Source organism: Podarcis pityusensis (assembly GCF_964106645.2).
Source record: "Podarcis pityusensis genome assembly, chromosome: 11".
NCBI lineage: Eukaryota > Metazoa > Chordata > Lepidosauria > Squamata > Lacertidae > Podarcis > Podarcis pityusensis.
In genome coordinates this window covers 14850863-14872907 of record NC_138036.1, presented here as the reverse complement: position 1 = coordinate 14872907, position 22045 = coordinate 14850863, and the positions used below count along the sequence as shown (strand labels likewise).

General features: G+C 42.6%; 1 protein-coding gene across 6 annotated transcripts in view; it reads right to left on the bottom strand.

The window, feature by feature from the left end:
* Positions 1-22045, bottom strand: part of NEDD4L (NEDD4 like E3 ubiquitin protein ligase) — a 255186-nt gene that overhangs the window by 125940 nt on the left and 107201 nt on the right. For all 6 annotated transcript variants that reach the window (XM_080973417.1, XM_080973418.1, XM_080973419.1 and 3 more), the window contains 3 exons: positions 8749-8830; positions 7287-7325; positions 177-230 (listed from right to left, as the gene is read on the bottom strand). In XM_080973417.1, the coding sequence (XP_080829543.1) occupies positions 177-230; positions 7287-7325; positions 8749-8830 (175 nt within the window). The remainder of the gene's footprint in view (positions 1-176; positions 231-7286; positions 7326-8748; positions 8831-22045) is intronic.

The following is a 22045-nucleotide window of genomic DNA, read 5'->3' as shown; positions in this document are numbered from 1 at the left end:
TCCAACAGGAAACTCCAAACTGTTTATAAGCCTCCAATCCATTAAAAAAGGGTCACAATTCATATCCCCACATGCAACCATTTGATAAGTATTACACCGCTTTCGCATTATTTCGGCTGCAAAAAAGGGTGTGGTTATGGCACAGCCACTGAATGTAAAGATAAAAGAACACTTACCAATCTATTTTCATCAAATACTTCAAAGAGTAGTCTGTGGTTAGATGGATCTACCTACAAGATATAATAAAGAATTTAATGGAATTATTTGTTTAAAAACAGACTAACAGTTATTTAGCAGTTACTTAATTCAGCGTTCTTCATTTACACTGTTTTTAAATGAATCTTGGGTGTGACATGAAGAAACGGAGTTGAATTTTCCAAGGGCAAAGCAAAGAGAAGGCAAGCCAGAGGCCTAGGACCAAGTCTAGGGACAAGCAAACTCCACCTTTCTCCCCATCGCCCAGCAGAACCCAAGAAAACGCACCCAAAAATAGGGTGTTTTGATTCCTTATAGGGAGCTAAGGACTCACCAAGACTGTATCAGTCAGCCCAGCTGCCCCCCCCATAACACCTATAATTTAAGAGAGAAAAAGAGGATCTGTTAAAGAAACAGGTATGATCTCCAGATCACAACCTGGCTGCTTCATTTCCCTCTAGGAATATACAGTCGTACCTTAGATCCTGAACGCCTTGCTACTCGGACATTTTGGCTCCTGGACGCCGCAAACCCGGAAGCAAGTGTGCCGGTTTGCGAACGTTCTTTGGAACCCGAACGTCCGACGTGGGTTCCGCAGCTTCGGATTGGCTGCAGGAGTTTCCTGCAGCCAATCAGAAGCCGCTTGGGTTTCCAAACGTTTTGGAAGTCGAACGGCAGATTATCCAATGGGATAATCACTTACTGCCCGCCATTTTCAGCAAACAAATTTCTGGTGATCATATATCTAATCTCAACGACAGAAAAACCAGCCTTTGGAAAACCTGCACACAGGGTTGCTATGCGAATGATTAGCATTAAGTTAGCCATGACTAATCCCACCCCCTGTCTTTACTGCAAGGTGGGGGAGGGATATGCAAGCAAAGCCGGCTGGTGAGCTTCTCTTTATGTTAGAAACATTGATTTGATGAAGCCTGATTTAAAAGAAAAACAGCAGCATGCATATGTTGACGCAGACAACATAAAACCAGGCTGCAACAACAGCCCCATGGTTAGACAGGGAACATCTCTCACACAAAGTACCAGATGCTGGCACTTCCCATTACTAACTGGGGCTAATGAGCTGAGAGTCCAACATTTGAAAGGTCACAGGTTCCCCATCCCTGGTATACTCCATGAAAGTTCGGAAGCAACCTTATAACGAGTGCTTCACCAAGCTCTGTATTTTCTATACTGGAAGGGCTGCGAGATATACCGTCCAAAATCGGTTTGAAGTTCACATCGTGGAAGCGGTTTCATAATATTCGACACAGCAATATATCGCAAATCACGCTGTGTGCGTGTGCTATGTAAAAAATTAAAAATAGCAATGTGGGAAAAACTGTGAAGCCCGGTCATTGCTCCTCTCATGATTCCTGCAGCCCCTGTTGCTCTGTTTACAACAGCTGTAACAATATGTTAAAGGTAAGGGTTGGAAACTGGGATAAGAAAAGAAAGTTCCCAGATGAGAGCTAGAAGGGTCCAGGGTTTTCTTTTCCCAGATGGAACTCACAGGAACTCAGTTCCGGCACCTCTCAGGTGGGCACCATTGCCATTACAGTGGACGCTTGGATTGCGAACGTGATCCGTGCGGAATGCACGTTCACAACCCGCAGCGTTCGCAACCCACAGTGGTGCATCTGCGCACGCGCAGGTTGCGATTTGGCGCTTCTGCGCATAGCACGATTTGGCGCTTCTGCGCATGCGCAACCACCAAAACCCGTTCCGGTACTTCCGGGTTTTGGCAGTCTGTAACTCGAAAAAACACAACCTGAAGCATCTGTAACCTGAGGTATGACTGTATAAGAGAACAAGGGAAGCATTCATGGTGAGTTCTGGCACCTATTTTTCTAGAAAAATAGCACTGGGAGGCTCCATCACTTTCTGAGTGAGACAAGGGTTAAGAGTTACCTCTGAGGGAGGACTCTGCATTTTCTTTCTTTCTTTTTTCTGTTTTTGTTTTTATTTAGATTAGTTTCTTTCATCTTGTTGCATTCTAAAAAAGCTTTAATAAAATCTTAAGGGGGGGGGGACTCTCCTTCTTTAGACCCAGGCCAAAAACTGAGACAGCTCTGAATTCAGGGCTGATATATTTTTCCTCACCCACCCCGGCAACACTCGAGGTTTTTGAAACTGCAGTGATATACAAAGCCGTAATTAACAGTTATTAACAGGGCCAAAGGATTTGATTGTGCAAACTGAGCCACCGTGTCATCAATAGAAAGTGTTACGCGGCGAATGCATGTTTATTCGGAATTAAGTCCTACTCTGTCTAATAGAACTTATTCCCAAATTAAGTGTGCATAAACTAAACATAAATAGGATTGTGGTGCAAGCCCCTCCGTGATCAACGGTTAAGTGTGTTTAGGATTGCAGCATTAGAAACCTCAAGTATAACATGACCAGACGTAAGTTCTGGTAGAAAGATTCCTATGTATTAAACTTTGTTGTGACTGGAATGGAAAAAGCCGGGACCAGACATGTGGGGTTCAGTGCCAAGACAATTCCTAGGGATTGTGCATTACTAATCAAAACAGGCTTGGACCATTTTGCCCCCTCTTCCTTTATAGAGAACACTGAAGAGATCAATGTGTCTGGGACAGCAAGGAAGACTGCAGAAACAAAATCGTCTCTATTTTCTCTGTTTAAGCATGCTATAAAAATCAACTTGAAAACCACTTATGATCTTTCCAAATTGAGAAACTGCTAAAAATATTGTTTCCAAAATGCTAACAAAAAAGTCCAACTGCGCAGACACTATTTGAAAAAGATACTACAGTTTTAACAATCTACAATGCCCCAGTGTTTACAGGCAGCTGCTCCAAAAGATTAAATTTAAACTGCTGAAATATTACCTTGCCTCCATTTCCTCTCTCTCTCTCTCTCTCTCTCTCTCTCTCAGCCTTTCTCTTTTTAGAGAAAGACATCTGAGAGTTTAGACAGCGTTCTATAGTAACTAGTTCAATATTAAATCTGAGAAATCATTTAAAATATTGTTTTCTACTTTCCCTTCATCTTGTTGAGTAAGCCAGCCTGGGGAAAGTATAATGCAAATGAGTGGTGTGTTTTTTTATGGATCATGTAAAGTAAGTGTAAAACGATGCACCTTTAAAACAAATTCTAAAAATGATCCTTAAAAATACAAACTGCTCTGCAGTTTCATTCATGATATATTTGCCTCTCTGGTATGGCTTTGGCCATCCGTAACTGTGAAATTAATCCTTTTTGCCTACATATTGTGCCACTTTATAGGATTAGGCTGTAAAGACTGGTCCCTTAAAGCCAGTGTTTTCAAAATTAATTTCCAAAGTAGTAAAGATTAAAACTTGGAAATGCAACGTTTACCCATCGTATTTATAACACATGTACGGATTGGGTGCTGACGTCCACTAATCACTTAATCTAATCCTGGCATCTACTGCTTAGTCCTTCCCCTCTTGCCTTTATTGACTAAAGCCAACAAGTTGAACTGCTTCCATCATCCCAATCAGTCAATCTCCCCACTAAATGGATTGTCAAAACTTCAGTGCTACCAACCCCTGGAAATAATAAATAATAAATAATAAATTTTTATTTATACCCCGCCTTTCCTGGTTCAGAAAACCAGGCTCAGGGCAGCTAACAACAAATTTAAAACTTAGGGCCTGGGACCTCTAAACTATGATTATTCATGGGCCTTAAGGTCCTCTGTGGGGCATACCAGGAGAGGTGGTCCCGTAAATACAAGGGCCTTAAGCCACAAAGGGCTTTAAAGGTCAAAACCAGCACCTTAAACCTTACTCAATACTAAACTGGGAGCCAGTGCAACTGGTAAAGCACTGGGTGAATATGCTCCCATGGCAGGGACCCCGTGAGGAGCCTCGCTGCAGCATTCTGCACCCGCTGGAGTTTCTGGGACAGCTTCAAGGGCAGGCCCTTGAAAGGGATGTGTGAGGGTGTAGCAGGTGAGTATCGGGACAGGTGAAACAGTAAAAAGTGGCTGGCCGCAATGCACTTGTAAAATGTGTATGGCAACAAAACTAAACTAAAAATAAACAAACCACCATCAGAAACCTCTTAAACTGGAGGAGAGAAATTGTCCATGCAGTCATGAGGCTTTCTAGGCTGGAATAAGCCAGAACAAGTGAGATACTGGCAATATTTTTAAACAGAAGACATCTAGTAAGTGCATGGAGTCACAAACTAATAAGAATCAAATAAATATTCCAGCAGCAGACAGTACAGTTCTTCCAGGATAATGAACAAATTAATAGTCCCCAAAGGTACATCAAATGTCCAAGGATCAGCTATCACTAAAAAGTGTACTGCGCTTGGAGCACCCTATTGCAATGTTTGGAGCACCCATCATCTCACGTTTGTAGGATATTGACTGTGGAAAGGCATTCTGCCTCCATTTCAGTGATCTTTGACAGTCACTTCACTCCTACTGTTCCTGTTTGTTATGTACTGAAGTTCTCACCCTGTGCCAGCAGGGGGATACTGTAGGTAGTTTTCACTCAGGTCCACATATGCAAATTTTATTGAAAGTGGCTCTCAGTGATTGGATAGTTACAGAAAGTGTTACAGTTGCGTTGTAGTGGAGCTCTATATAAGCAGGCTGGCTGAACCCTTCAGTTCAGTTCTGTCCTGGCCTGTGAATAAACAAGAGCTGTTGAGGAATTGCTGTGTCGTCTGATATGTTCACCCACAACTTAACACTGTTCATGGAACATTTATTTGATTCTTATTAGTTTGTGACTCCATGCATATATTATATGTCTTATGTTTATGAATTTTGAAACAGTTAGTGTTATAAAAATATTTTCAGTATATTATTAGCCGACGTGTTGCTTGTTGTTCAGAGTGTTCTGTTTCGCAACACAGGGGATTTTCTTTGGTGTAGAACAAGTGAGATGGCAGAACATTTAAAACAAAACAAAGAAATGGGATAAAGTCCACTTGGTCAGAAAGATATGGGCTCAAATCCGACTTCTCCCTTGGACTCATCCGTATAGCCTTCTACAGAACACTTCTGTGTCACAATGTACATTACAATGGCGTTCTTCCAAGTTTCGGAGCGGGCCTGAGACACATTTGCCAAAATTGTGGCCACAACTACACTAGGTCTTTAAAACTCTCTTGCCTCCTGTTTTGTTTAATGAGAACGAGGAAGTGGCATGAGTACAAGGCACTCTAATGAAGACGATGCACACCCAAATGCCAGGGGAGTTAATTAAATTTGCCTCAAGTCAAGTCCCAAATTAAATACCCAACATCTACAGACAGGAGTGCAGAAGACTCTGAGACTCAGGAGAGTCTACTACCAGTCAGTGCAGACAGCACAGCAACAGATGGACAAAAGCTCTGACGCATAAGTTGGTCCCATGGTTTTGTGTGCTTGGTATCCCAATGATACTGGTGTCATAATTTTGGACCTGGCAATATACTGCAAATTATGAATGATGTGGGGTGTCTGTGTGTGTACGCTATGCAAAAATCACAATGTGGGAAAAACTGGAGCCAGCCAACGCCTCTACATAGATCCATCCTTATCTCAGACATGGTGATGTATCAGTATATCACATTGTTTATCTGGTAATATATCACGGTGTTGAAAACCAGATATGGCCCAGCCCTACTGTTCACATCTAAATAGTTCCTTATTTCAGACATCATGATGTAATGGTATATCACGATATTTAGCTGGTGATATATTGTGATGTTGAAAACCAGCCCCACTGATAAAGTGGCTCATTTGTAAGAACCGATGGCTCTGCTCTAGGGTAAATCAGAGGTAAGAAAGAAAATTCATGTCTTCACTGGAAATAAATACCGGAAGCAGAGGGGAAATCTCAGACAGAAAGAGTGTAGACGATGATTGGCTAGCCCCTTACCAATGCCAGTAGCCAAACCTACATGGAAAGGTGTGGCTAGCTAGTCAACAACCCCACTCTATGACACTGCTGAAAGTAGGACTCCCTATCTCTAAAGGTAAGGTAAAGGGACCCCTGACCATTAGGTCCAGTCGCAGACGATTCTGGGGTTGCAGCGCTCATCTCACTCTATAGGTTGAGGGAGCCGGCGTTTGTCCGCAGACAGCTTCCAGGTCATGTGGCCAGCATGACTAAGCCGCTTCTGGCGAACCAGAGCAGCGCACGGAAACGCCGTTTACCTTCCCGCCAGTGGTACCTATTTATCTACTTGCACTTTGACGCGCTTTCAAACTGCTAGGTTGGCAGGAGCAGGGACCGAGCAACGGGAGCTCACCCCGTCGCGGGAATTCAAACCGCCGACCTTCTGATCAGCAAGCCCTAGGCTCTGTGGTTTAACTCACAGCGCCACCCGCGTCCCTATCTCTACTGCTGCTAATTTCTGGTAGGTGTAGGAAGTCATCCTCTGCACTCCATCCCAACAAGGTTTCTTCAGGCAGATTCACCCACTGCCATTGAGCATGCCACAAGCGCTTGTGACACAACTGTACTGGGAGCAGGAAATTATGGTACTAGGACTATGGATACAAGCTTGGATTGGGCTGAAAGCAGGGATTGGAAGCCTATGGCTCTCAAGATGATGGACAGCAACTCCCGTCAACCCTAGACAACAAGGCCAAGAGGGATGATGGGAACTATATCCCAATGCCTTCTGTGTAGCCTTGGGTTCTGCATCCCTGTTTTCTAGTCTTCATCCAATGCAATAGATTTATTGCTCAGCTTCAATACTCTTGTCCCACAAAACCAGAATACTAGTCCAGCAATCTTCACCGTTTAAAAAGCTTGAACCTATCATATCCTGTGAATGGAAATTGGGATAACCACTAGTGTAAAACACCCTAAGTTGACCCACCTCGCAGGGATGTTGTGAAAAAGATAAAACATGTTGCAAATTAAAAGTGCTATTGTATATTACAAAATCATTTCCAGAGAAGGCCATGTTTCATATTGACAGAAATGTTTTGTAAACGTTTGGTTTAGCATGTTTAAGAAAATAAAGAGTTGCTTTGCTGGATCATTAGATTATGGGCCATCTAATTCAACATTCCATAGCCAACAGCACAGAGCCAGATGCCAGCTGATCGCACAGGAAATATGCCTGTCATTTAAAAGTAGAACACTTACTCTAAAATAAAATTCTTCATTCCATTTCGGATTCAATGTCTGCAAGAAAAAAGGAGGAGGGGAAATCACATTTAGCAACACCAAATCTTAAAGAGCTTTAGAAAACGCTGAAGGTCTGACATTTCGCTGCAATTAAAACAAAAGTGACATTCTTTGTTAAGAATATCAGAAAGGAAAGTAAAAAAGAACTAGAGAGGGGGAAAAACATCATAGCAACAGCTTTCATCTGCAATAAAGACATTGTCGTCAAAAGGCTTCAAATTCATTTGCTGAGCAAACTTCGTGTGGGAGGGCATGTGAAGTGGGATGAGCCAGAAATAGACGTCAACTATAAATAGGAACTTCACAGTGGGAGGCAGATTGCTGATGACCTGGGCAGAGATGTCTTAATGAAGGCCGTTAAATATTTCATTATTAAAATTCTTCAACACGTTACTGGGGAGTGGGAGAGTGCGAGAGGGTACATGGTCAGTGTGTGCAAGTAGAGGAGTAGATCTGGATCTCTGAAGCAGAATCGCTGGTAAAAATGCCAAATATAAATTTATGATCGGCACAGAAAACCACTTTTTGCACCAAGTATTTCAGAGGATAACCTTTTAAAGTTGTGGCCAAAATCGATATTCATTCATTTTTAAAAAATGTATAAAAAGGTAAAGGGACCCCTGACCATTAGGTCCAGTCGTGACCGACTCTGGGGTTGCGGCGCTCATCTCGCTTTATTGGCCGAGGGAGCCGGCGTACAGCTTCCGGGTCATGTGGCCAGCATGACTAAGCCTCTTCTGGCGAACCAGAGCAGGGCATAGAAACGCCGTTTACCTTCCCGCCGGAGTGGTACCTATTTATCTACTTGCACTTTGACGTGCTTTCAAACTGCTAGGTTGGCAGGAGCAGGGACTGAGCCACGGGAGCTCACCCCATCACGGGGATTTGAACTGCCGACCTTCTGATTGGCAAGCCCTAGTCTCTGTGGTTTAACCCACAGCACCACCCGGCAACAAGTGGAAAAAACCCTTAAGCAAGCCCGTCAAGGTGGCTCATAAATGTGTGTATGTGCGTTATGCTATGCATTTTGTGACATGGGCATTACATAGGGATACTTTTCACAACTGTGATCTGGGCAGTGGAGTGGTGTAAGTGAAGAAAAGAGACAACAATTAACCCAAACCTTGTTCACTGCCCCTGCTCAGGCTGCACAGAAAAAGCATTTGGGTTCCTGAAATTCATTCTGATGGTGCAGATGAAATAGAACACATAGAATTCTACAGGGTATGGTATTAGTGTGGGAAAACAATCACGATCCAAGGATCCCCAGAGATGCACCTCCAGGTGGTGGAGACGTCAGGCGTCATCCTGGTCCCCAGGTGTCTTCACTTGGCCGCAAGTAGCTGACAGCCAGGTGTAAAATGCGCCTGGCTAATTTCGAACACTGTCCAACAGTTAAGGATATATTATCACCACTTACCTTTTTAATAGTTTTTGTCTGCACCAGGGCAAGTTCTCGGTTTTCATCTGCTACATACAATGAAAGTTTCACATACGGGTCACTGCAAAAGAAGAACTTGCCGTTAATGTTCCGAATCTCCATAAAGAACACATGATGAAAGAAATTTCATTAAGTTTTATTTAAAATTTAACACACACACACACACACACACACACACACACACTTTATGCTAACTAATGATAGCCAACCATTTGTAAATAAGCCGTTATTGAAATAAAAAAGGTAGAAGGTAAAGGACCCCTGGACGGTTATGTCCAGCCAAAGGCGACTTTGGGGTTGCGGTGCTCATCTAGCTTTCAGGCCAAGGGAGCCGACATTTGTCCACAGACAGCCTTCCGGGTCATGTGGCCAGCATGATTAAACTACTTCTGGCGCAAGAGAACACCGTGATGGAAACCAGAGCGCACGGAAACGCCGTTTACCTTCCCGCCGCAGCGGTACCTATTTATCTACTTGCACTGGTGTGCTTTCGAACTGCTAGGTTGGCAGGAGCTGGGACAGAGCAACGGGAGCTCACCCCGTCGCAGGGATTCGAACCACCGATCTTCTGATTGGCAAGCCCAAGAGGCTCAGTGGTTTAGACCACAGAGCCACCCACATCCCTCATTATTGAAATATGTTTGCATCAGCTGCTATAGGATGCTGCAATTTGGCTTAGTGGGCTGGAATAATGCAGATACCTGAAACGAACTACATAAATGTTAAGTGTTTCCAATGAATGAGAATTCTTTTCCATTCATTACTGTCATTTCATTCATTAATTGTTGTTTTGCACTACAATCTTACACATGCTCACTAAGGAATAATACCCACTGAACAAGTAGGGCTTGCTTCTGAGCAAACATTATGTGGCGTTGCGATGCTATAAATTTAAATTCATCAGCACTAACAAATCTGCAAGCGTTTGAACAACATCAACACAACAGAAGGTCTCCCCAAGCATTTGCATTTTCTCCTAAACAGACGGACCACCTGTTGCTTGATCCCAAAGAGGGGGAAAAACTTGTGAATTAATGTAACTGAAATGGTCAGCTACCCTCTAGTGGTTACACTTAACACAGTTAAAACACAGAAAGTGGCCATCCGCCATATGGCAGGTTGTTCTACAATAGTTATTTTCCACATTCATTTGAAAGAGAAAAAATTGGGGGGGGGGGGGGGAGAGCTAAAAAAAGAAGACGAAGCAAGCTCATCCTGTGAACAAAGTGAACAATTAACAAATCTAAATGATGTTGTGAAAAAAAGGCTGACACACACACAAGAAGCTCAAATTACTGTGTAAAATCGTAGTAGTAATGGAAAAATTTTAAACTGCTAGCAAGTTAATTCAGGTTGTTAATTTCAAATGAAGATAATTTTTCTCCCCAATAATTGTTCTCAATACTCACAAATGTCAAAATTATATAAATCTTTTAATGGTTAAGATAAGAAAGCATACGCAAGAGAATTAAAAAATCTCATTCTGCCGCCTGAGTCCCAAGGCATTTTGCTGCCTGAGTCAAATGATAAGATGGTGGCCCTTCTCAATTCCACGTACAGGTGTAAACTGGTCTGGCAGTCAAAATTGTACATCAGCATTGGTGGTATGATAGCATCTTCCATTGTGCCCAAGGCAGCAGGCCAGGATAGGGGTCCCAGAAGGGGAATGATGGAGAGCTCAGGAGGAAAAGCCAGAGGCTGTTACTTCTGTCCTTGGGCATCTGCCGCCTGAGGCAGTTGCCTCAATCTGCCTAATGGTAGGACTGGCCCTCTGTCCACATGACAGAGGAATTTTTCTGCACATGCTATATTGCCACATCTAATATAGAGGGAAAGTCTTACATGAATAATTTGGAAAAGGGGGGTGGGGGTGGGAGAGAACATTTCCCCCCAAATGCCCATCCCTTTAGTATCACAGTCTCATATTGCTTTAAACAGATACACTAGCAACTAAATATATATTGGAAATTGAACATTTGGGGAATATTAAACGATCGGTGAAATTATTAGTTTTGTGTGGGAAGAGGCAGAAAATATCCTGTCTACCACAACCATTTAATTAATCATTCACAGTTAACAGTAATCCTGTTTTTACTTCCTTCACAGTCATATAGATCCGGAATTGTTTGTATTTAGTCATCAGGGGATCACAAAGCAAGCTTTTAACAAACCAATGGAACCACCTACCTGAATACACATACAAGTAAAATAAATAAAATTTGAATAAGCCCAAATACAAGCATAAACAAAATTCCAACTCTCTAGCGAGACACAGCATTCTTCCTTAAAATATATATATTCTCCAATTGCCACACAGAGAAAATGCAAACGTTGCATATTTTGTCCAAACAGTAAATAAGATCCAAGGATCCCCAGGCATGAACCTCCAGATGGTGGAGGTGTCAAGCGCCTTCACTTGGTTGCGCGTGGCCAACAGCCAGGTGCAAAATGCGGCCGACTAATTTTGAATAATGGGTGCCTCCCATCACTCCTCTTTGTCCTGCCAGTCCCCGACAACAGTCTACTATTAGTAGTATTAAATCAATTTATATACAATTAAGTTGTATAATTTAAATTAGTTTCTATGTGGTTTCTAAATTTAAAAGCTAATTGCACAAGCATTAACATGCATACTAAAACAATCCCATTTAAATACATACCTGTGTGTATGTATGTACACACACACACACACACACACACACACACGATTCATCACCACCATTATATCTTAAAAGTAAAGGTAAAGGGACCCCTGACCATTAGGTCCAGTTGTGACCGACTCTGGGGTTGCGGCACTCATCTCGCTTTATTGGCCGAGGAAGCCGGCGTACAGCTTCCGGGTCATGTGGCCAGCATGACTAAGCCGCTTCTAGCGAACCAGAGCAGCGCACGGAAACACCGTTTACCTTCCCACCGGAGTTGTACCTATTGATCTACTTGCACTTTGACATGCTTTCGAACTGCTAGATTGGCAGGAGCTGGGACCGAGCAACAGGAGCTCACCCCCGTTGCGGGGATTCGAACCGCCGACCTTCTGATCAGCAAATCCTAGGCTCTGTGGTTTAACCCACAGCGCCACCTGCATCCCCCATTATATCTTCCACCTGTTTAAATCAACCGTCTTGAAAGAGGGACATACAGCTTTATGAACATAGATGGTTCCACTGTATGAGCAGGAACTCAAGATTGCCATGCCAAAGGGACTGCCCACATGAAGCTGCAAGCACACAGAACCTTCTGCTGAACATGCAGACGTCAGATGTGGTACAATCCCACTGCCACCTACACAAGCTGAAACTCAGCGAATGGAGAAGGTGAGTCTAAGTCTTAATAACTAATCAAAGCAGACAATGTTGCCTGGAGAAATGGAGGACTCAAAAGTCCTAAAAAAAGAGAAGATACTTGAAATATGTTTCTCTCCCCACAATGAACACAGCACAGCAAATGCAGTTTGTGTTGGATTACACAAACGTGTACAACATCACCTGGAGGTGTTTTTTTTCAATACTTAGTTGCGCCTGTTGCCTAAGACTCTGCCTCGATGGTGAGAGCGTCCTACATTCCACCATTAACACATGCAAATCTTACCGGTCAGATTAGTACAACCATTTCTCAACGGAAGCATGAACTGGTCTACCTCTTCTCTCTCTAAAAGAGTTAGCACTTACATAAAGTTGTTTCCAAGAGCCAGAACTTTGATCTGAGACATAACTGCCATCTGACAAGGACTCTGCCCTGTCAGGAATGCGTGCAGGAGTCAGGCCCTGTGACCAGTAGGACTCTGCAGGACTGGGGCCTTCCTAAGTTTGTTCTGAAGAGGCAAGGAGCAGCTGCACAGGTGAGGCCAATTGGTAACTCACAGCACCTGATGGCAAGAGCTGGGAAGGGATATAAGGTCAGCATTTCCCTTCGGCTCTTTGCCACAGCAACACACTTCCTGCCTTTGACTCCTTGCTTCTTGATCCTTGGACCCTTGGCTTCTTGACCCTCGGCTCTCTGACTCTCGGACTCTTGGCTTCTGACTCCTGGCTTCTGGACTCCTGTTCCTGCTCCCACCCCGCCATCTTGCCCCCGGTCCTGACGTCCCCAGCCGAGACTTCGATAGCCCGTGAACCGGACCGTGACACGCCCTCACAAGGGTTGATACTTTAGGCCAGGCATAGGCAAACTCCGGCCTTCCAGATGTTTGGGACTACAATTCCCATCATCTCTTACTAACAGGACCAGTGGTCAGGGGTGGTGGGAATTGTAGTCTCAAACATTTGGAGGGCAGGAGTTTGCCTATGCCTGCTTTAAGCAAATTTGTTCATTACCACATCAGTGTGCTGCGGAGCAACCAGTCAAACAAATATCTGAACCATCTGACAAACTCAGTGGTTATCTTTATTTTATTTTTATTTTTTAAAAAGGAGAGAGCAAAAGGTGCTGCCTCTCTTACTCCAACAGGGGTCAGCTAACTTTTTCAGAAGGGGACTGGGTCCACTGTCCCTCAGACCTTGTGGGGGCTCAGACTATATTTTCAGGGGGGGGGGAAATGAACGGATTGCTTTGCCACACAAATAACCCAGAGATGCATTTTAAATAAAAGCAGACATTCTACTCATGTAAAAACACACTGATTCCCGGACCATCTGTGGGCCGGATTTAGAAGGCGATTGGGCCGGATCCAGCCCCCAGGCCTTAGTTTGCCTACCAAGATGTACCTTTAGATTCCCTTAGCTTTTCACAGACCCAAGGATAATCAAGATACAAAAACACAACAGCAAGCAACTATGTGCAATTTCACAACTCCCACGAGAAATACACACACACACACACACACACACACACACACCCCATTTTGCCAACTTTGATATAAAAACAACAACATTGGGATGAATTACAGTCTAGGTATTTTACCTTGCTGAAGCTGTAAAGTGATTACTTATTTTATAGTCGTATTTATTAGTTCATTTTGTATTTTATGTTTTTGCTACGATTATTATTACTACCGCCACTGCTGCTAAATCTGTTATGTACCCTTCTTCACCAACAGGTACCAGAGCAGGTTACAACGATTTCAAATTCAGTTATTAAAACAGTCGAAACAAATCCCATTCTCAGGAATAGGGCGTGTCCTAAAAACACATGCATCTCGGATGCCAAGGGCCAAGATGGTGACTGTATATTAGTCAGTAACAACATAATGGTGAGAAGCAGATTAGCAGTCTTTGCGTGGGAAACAGACTATCAAGGCAGTGGTGGACATCAACATTGCAAATTTTTTTCTCAGTAGGAAGAGGTTATTTGAAGGAGGCTACGAAGAACATACTGAAACCTGCCAATTGTATTTTAATAGTAAAAGCAGCACACTTGAAGTGTGAATGAAATTAGGTGGACACTAAATTGCTTTAACAAACATACCCTCCCTACCCCTTCTATTTGTCTGTTGATGACCCTGACTGAAACGCAATATTCATTCTGCACTTATCAGAAATAGATCTTTTAGCTCAGCAGCCCCTAGACTAGAGTATTCCCTGTCTATTGACCTCAGGCAAACATCTTTGCTAAACCGTTTTTAGCACCTGTTGTTGTTGTTTTTTTTTTTTATATTTGTTTCTGCAAGCCTACCCATATTTGTGTTTTAATCTGCAATTTTATTTTAACTGCTGATTTCAATTATGTTTTGAATTTTTAAACATTTCCTAACTTCAATGTTTATTGGGATTATTAAGGTATATTTTACAATTTGATTTTATTTATTTTTTGCAAACAGCTGTTATTTAAATAGTCAATAAACCATTTCCATTCTTTTATTCTAAAAAATGGTTATCTTGATTTCTTATACTGTGGTACCTCTGGTTACGTACTTAATTCGTTCCGGAGGTCTGTTCTTAACCTGAAACTGTTCTTAACCTGAAGCACCACTTTAGCTAATGGGGCCTCCCGTGGCTGCCGTGCGATTTCTGTTCTCATCCTGAAGCAAAGTTCTTAACCCAAGGTATTATTTTTGTGTTAGCGGAGTCTGTAACCTGAAGCGTATGTAACCAGAGGTACCACTGTACTTTCGTTAAGTTTCGCCATTTCTGCACAATCCATAAATTTTTGTGTCCATTCTTCCTTTGCTGGGACTTCTGCTTCTTTCCATTTTGGGGCAAGTAAAATTTTTTGGGCAAGTAACATTCTTGCCACTGTAGTAATAAGTTTCTATACAGTTTAGGTAGTTCTGTCCCTATAATTCCCTATAAATCCCAAAAGAAAAGCTTCTGGGTTGTTGTTTTTTACAAACGTTATTTCAAACATTATATCTTTAAGCACCAGGAGAAAACATTCCTCTTCAGCCAGGCCTTTGACTGATTAGCATTCCACAGTCTTTTAAATGTGTTTGTGGGAGGGAGGGGTTGTTTTGTTTTGTTTCTATTTATTTTGTGCTTTTATCCTGTATGTTTATCTTGTGAACCACACTGTCATCCTCAGATGCAGGGAGGTATATAAAGTTGTTGTTGTTGTTATGCCTGTTGTTTCATGATGAATTGTATTTTTGTTGCGGCTTTTGCTTCTTATATATAGAATTCAAACGTTGATGCACTAACAAGCAATACGAGGAACACGAGAAGCAATAAAAATACAATAAGAAATCAATATGGATATTTAATATGATGGAGGCACCATCTTTCCTCTGCAACCACCCAAGTAAAGCTCACAGACCACTAGCGATCTTTGACCACAGTCAAACTGTGGCACCAGAGGCAGCAAACTCAAATTTGCACCTATCCCTCCCCAGCCCATTCCCCCCTCCTTTCTTATTGTGCCCCTTAGGCTGTAACATATTGTTAAGATGCAATTCCTACTGAGTGCCTATACTGAAAGGAGGATCATGGACACAGTAATTACGTGTAATTACCAATAGACCTCTTCATTTTCTGTTGAGCCAGGAGAAATGGAATGAGGCTCAGCTGACTGCAGCCTGGAGTCTTGATTCTGGCTTGGTTGCCTACAGATTATATCTTGCAAAACCTCACCCTGGCATTTTTCCTGGAGACTACCTCTGGGGCTGTCCCACCTGCATGACCCTGATATGAGTCAAGCAGTGATGAAACAAATCCAGGACTTATCTAGTTCACCAAGATGTGACCTTTGGACTAACTGAGGGCAGTACTTGCCAAACTACATGTTTCATTTATTTAACGTAATTTGTATGCACCTTAAACATCTTTGCATAGACATTCATATTATCAATAACAGCCAAAGGTTAAAAATAAAATTGACCTAAAAAGCTCATAATATAAATAAAACCGTAAGTTGTGAATGATGATAATATATCTGTTGTTGTTATTTTAATGTATATTTCACTTTTCCTCTGAAAAGGAAACCAAGGCACCAAACATACAAGCAACTGAACATCTAAAAACAGATCCCGTGCAAAGGCAGACCAGGAAAATTGTACTTAACGAGAGGAAATGCCAAAAGATAAATGCTTCATCACAAAAAGTCTGGTTCTCATGTTGTGAGGAATGACTTCATTATAAATTTATTTTTATATGACGACACACTAATCCAAAAACTAACTTCAAGTTCCACCTGACACTTGCACCCGACACCCAACATCTTCACATTTCTCTCCTATTTCACTTTCAATCTACAGTAACTGGCCCTGCAACAATCTGGGATTCTTAATCCCACGGTTTTCTATTTATGTATTCAATAGATTTATAAACTATATTTGCAACCAACCAACCAACCAACCAACCAACCATCACTACCAACAACATAGTGATGACACTATTATTTGCTAAATTCTGGGTGTAACTCTTTTAACATGTGAAACCGTAAGTGCTTGCGTGGACATACACACACTGTCTTGGTATGCCACGTTCCTCTAGGCCCACCCCATTCTGAGAAATAATGGCTACATGAAGACATCTCCCAACTTCCAAAACATACTTTGAAGGATCATGAATAAGATACCGCTGGCAGTTTCATCCTCCTTGATAGGACACTTCCTTGTTTGTCAAAACCATCCGCAGCAAGGTCCAAACCAGAACGATCCTGAATTGCAATACTGGCTTGGAAGGAGCTATTCAGGTCACAGTTGGTTGGTCCAGACATCACTGTAAACTGGGGTTTGACAAATGAAGTGTGCTGCTAAGCAAGAGGAAAAAGCAAACCCACCCACCCAGGTCCCGTCTGCATATCATGGTTACCCCAGAAACCACGAACATGTCAGCATCCCCTTCTTCAAGCTGAGAGCAACAAGCTACAAACCTGAAAGGTGTACAATAGTTAAGAGTGTGGGGACTAGGACCTGTGAAACCAGGATTCAAATCCCTCATGTAGCCATCAAACAGACTGGTGTCCTGGGGCCAGTCACTGTCTCTTGGAATAAGCTACCTCACAGGGTTTGTTGCGAGGATGAAACGAGGAGGGGCAATGATATATAATGAACTGAAAAAGATGTTGAAATATACATTTGTTAAGAAACCGGAGGCCTTCTTACTAGGAATGGTAGGTAATGAAATTAATAAGAAAGATTGTAAACTTTTCCAATACTCAGTAACAGCAGCGAGAATACTTCTGGCTCAAAGATGGAAACAGGAAGAAATTCCAACGGTGGAAGAATGGAGAACGAAATTGACTGAATACGCAGAATTGGACAAACTAACAGGGAAGATTCGATACCAGAGAGACCAAAAGTTCATCGAGGACTGGGGGAGATTTACAGATTATCTGAAAAGCATATGTGATGTACAGATAACGCTTGTTGGTTTTCAAGAGACTCTGTGAAAAATTAAGAAATATTGTAAAAAAGAAAGTAAGAAGGGAGAGGTGATGTTTAAAGGCAATATTAAGTTTAGAAATGCGTTAACAATATAAATTTAAACGAAAGATTGGCAGAGAAACTGAGGGAAGTCAAAAAATTGATGAATGTGTGACAAAATGTGAACTGATTGTATAAAATTGTTTTGAAAATGAATAAAAATATTATATATATATATATATATATATATATATATATATATATAAAGAAACGAGGAGGGGCAAAACCACATGCATCACCTTCAACTCCCTGGAGGAAAGGTGGAATATAAATGCAGTAAGGTAAAGGTAAAGGTAAAGGACCCCTGGACAGTTAAGTCCAGTCAAAGGTGCCTTTCTTCCCTGGAGGAAACGTGGAATATACAGTGGTACCTCGGGTTACAGACGCTTCAGGTTACATACTCCGCTAACCCAGAAATAGTACCTTGGGTTAAGAACTTTGCTTCAGGATGAGAACAGAAATCACATGATGGCGGCACAGTGGCAGCGGGAGGCCCCATTAGCTAAAGTGGTGCTTCAGATTAAGAACAGACCTCCGGAAAGAATTAAGTACGTAACCAGAGGTACCACTGTATGGGGTTGCAGCGCTCATCTCACTTTCAGGCTGAGGGAGCCGGCGTTTGTCCACAGACAGCTTTCCGGGTCATGTGGTCAGCATGACCAAACCACTTCTGGCACAACGGGACACCGTGACAGAAACCGGAGCACACGGAAACGCCATTTACCTTCCCGTCACAGCGGTACCTATTTATCTACTTGCACTGGCGTGCTTTTGAACTGCTAGGTTGGCAGGAGCTGGGACAGAGCAACGGGAGCTCACCCCGTTGTGGAGATTCGAACCGCCAACCTTCCAATCGGCAAGCCCAAGAGGTTCAGAGGTTTAGACCACAGCGCCACCCGCATCCCTAAATGCAATAATAAAGAAACCTTACACACTGGTTCGCACGTCACAGTAAGGTAAGTGGGCGGAATTCAACACAGTGCCAGGGTTGTTATTCACTCAATGCAAGCATCTGTGTTTATCCAACAATCTGCCCACCTTGCGCTTGTTCTGGGGGGCTTTCCTGATCCTCTGGAGTGGAGCTACAAAAGGAGCTGGAGGAAAACGGGGGGAGGGGGAGCCCCACTGCACTAGTGGGAATATTTGTGCTGGCTTGAACTAGTAGAAGAGGGAAGCTGAATACAGCCCAGTACCTTGATTTTTTTGACCATCCAAATCACACATTTTCGTCTCCAATGTAATTTTGCCCCTAATTTCCAAATATAGCTTAAACATAGTTATTTAATTTTATTGCATTAGCAGCATTACAACCAGACTCCTTCATCTGCCCCGGCTGCAGCAAAACATGTCTCTCCCATATCGGTCTCTACAGCCACGACAGGCGCTGCAACCTTCCAAAAGTTTGACATTGTCTCCCGAGACAGACAGATGCCAACAACCAGTTATTCAGCTTGAATGACAGTAGATGCAGTTGTGTCCATTTCTGCGACTGTGCATTATTTGTTGCCGATCAGCGTTTTGCGGAAGGAAATACAAAATATCTTGTCAGTAGAGACTCTTAATCTCAGCGTTGTGGGCTCAAGCCCCACGTTGGGCAAAATATTCCTGCATTGCCAAGGGTTGGACTAGATGACCCTCGTGGTCCCTTCCAACTCTACAATTCCATTGTTCTATGGTTCCATTATTGGGTCATGGCTTCTGAACATTTTTAAGTGACTAACTCGGAGTCAACAAGGAGATCAGGAATAATTAATATGGACATAATATTTGAAAAAGGAATGATGGAACCATTGATTAAAACCTCACACAGGAAGAAGAAAGGAGAACTTAATTTGTGAATTTACAAATTACTATACATATTAATGTGAACTGAAGTTAATCATTGTAACTGTGGTATAAGGGATTTTATCAAGAATGGATTGTATTTGGTTTGAGCAACAGTCTGGAGGCAAAATTAAAGGGAATCAGACCTTGGGAAGCACGTGGGAAGCCACACAAAATTTATAATTGACTACGTAATTTATTTGTATTTGAATTGGTGTTGCTATTTGGTATTAATGTAATATGGCACATACTGGATTTTTGTAATTGAAAATTAATAAAAATTATTTAACTAATTAATAAAAATTATTTTAAAGTGCGCAGATAGTTATTTTTCAAACAAATTTATGCAATTTAGAAACCTTTTGATTTAAAAACAAAACAAAAAACGAAGTGTTTACAACAATATAAAATAAAACATTATTACCAGTAAAAAAAATATAAAAACAATATATATGTATACACACACACACACACACACACACACCAGCCCTCATAATATCTCAGGACGGTTCACAGCAATCCAATATAAGCAATCTGAAAGAATTAAAATCAACTATAGCTAAAAAGAGATAAAACACATGTAACTTCTGCACGTCTGGGCAGGCTTGCCTAAACAAGAGTGTTTTAAGCAGGCGCCAGAAAGAGCACAGTGAAGGTGCCTGCCTGGTGTCAAGTGGCAGAGAGTTCCAAAGTGCAGCCACTGGCCCAGTAAAATATCAGTTTCCTTCAAGTGTGGAACAGGTATTACGTGGCACCTGTAAGAGTGCCAGTTTCGCAGATCGAATTGGTCGAGTGGGCACCTGGAGTAAGGAGATGGCACAAGTAAAGTGGTTCTAAGCTGTTCAGGGTTTTCTATACTAGATAGATCATATACTGCAGTAAATATGCTTATATACCTCATCAGTACTGGCATACCGCAGGTAATCCATACTGGCTTCCAAGTGCAGAAAACACTTCACAAGGTCCCAAATTAGGACTATATCTTAAGTCTGCTTTAAGTACTCACTACAGCAAAGGCTACAAATGTTCCTGGACTCGTATAATCTAGAAGAATGGTAATAGGCAGCAAGGCCAAAAACCTACCTTCATTTTAGTGGTGGAGTCTAAACTAGGATCTGCAATATCTAGCAGAGAGACCTTGGGGCAATAGTAGGAAGCTCAGTGACAATGTCAGGCAGGCTGCCACAGTAAGTAAGTAAGTAAGTAAGTAAGTAAGTAAGTAAGTAAATCAGGTCCTCCCTTAAAGAGGGCACGTATTGCGGTGAGACCTGGAAAACCGACACCCTGTGTTGTGGGTGGGTACAATTGGTCAGCCACAACACCTGATTGGTAGGTCCCTCGAAGCTGGGTACCATCTGGCTAATGGGATGCAGTCCAAATGGTTCGAGGGACCTATTTATGCCCATGCACGTGACCCAGAGCTTCCTCTTTCGGTGCGTGCATTCGGAACACCCGCCCACCTCCCTACTTTTAGGGCTTGTTGTGCTTGACCTTGCTATGCCGTTGTGTGTCGTCTGTCGTTGGGACAGGGGCATGGCAGGAATTTTCCCCACTTGGCTGATTGGCTGTTGCCATTTGGGTTTCGCCTGCCGCGTAAATCGTCACAACTTGTAAGGTTGCGGATAGGCTCTGGTTCAGGTGATAGGGATGGGATAACGTTCTCGCCATCCCTATGTGAAGGGTATTCCGTTAAAGGAATCCAGGGACTTGATGGTTTGGTCAACCCGAGAGGGGGCTGTGCCCGTGCCTGAGTCCAGGGGGACATTTGGGTGGCGGAGATAGCCCGTTCCCGGCTTTCCGCTTATCCAGGTGTTCCCCCTTGGCTGACCTATGCTAGAACCCTGGGTCAGCGCTACCTGCATGGCAGGGAGCTAGCCGAACCAGAGCCTATGCAACCAGTCACTTTCTCTAATAAATAAAGTTGTGGCCTAAATTCTGCCAAAAACCAAAACCAAAATTTTGAGTCATTTGTGAATTATTTGGGGGGGGGGAGGAGGTTTCTGGGTCTGAAAACACAAATGAAAGGTACTCTTATTTACTCAAATCTAATGTGCACCTTTTTTGGCCCAATTATGCTGCAAAAATTAAGGTGCGCTTTAGATTCGATGGCACATTTACATTCACCAGCAAATAGTTTTTGGGGGTTTCAAGGTTCTGAAAATTGAGGTGCGCATTAGATTTGATGCTGCGTTATGACTTGGGAGTAAACACGGTTAAATCTAATGTTCTCGACTACGAGGGAAAGAAAACAAAGCAAGCACCTTAAGGACATTTAAAAGAGATCTAAAGCCACAGATGCAGCCAGAATACTGTGTGCAGGGATATTACAGACAACCTGGAAAAGGTAGATAAGGTCAATTAGGAGTGATCAGAGGATCGAAACTTCCTTTTAAAGCCTTCCTAGTTTAGAGGCCACAAGGGTGGGGGGGTGAAGAGGAGAGGGAAAATAAAAACCTTGTAAAAAAATAAATCTCATTACTGGAATCCAATGACACTGGCAGGTAGTAGATTTCAGGGGGTGACCAAGGGAAGAATGATGAAATGCCACTCGCAATATTATGTGGAGCTGTTTAAATTAAATAACACTAAAAAAAAATTAAAGGCAGGGGTCTTATAAAGGATAGGGCCTGCCAGTGGAAGGCGGCAACATCAGAA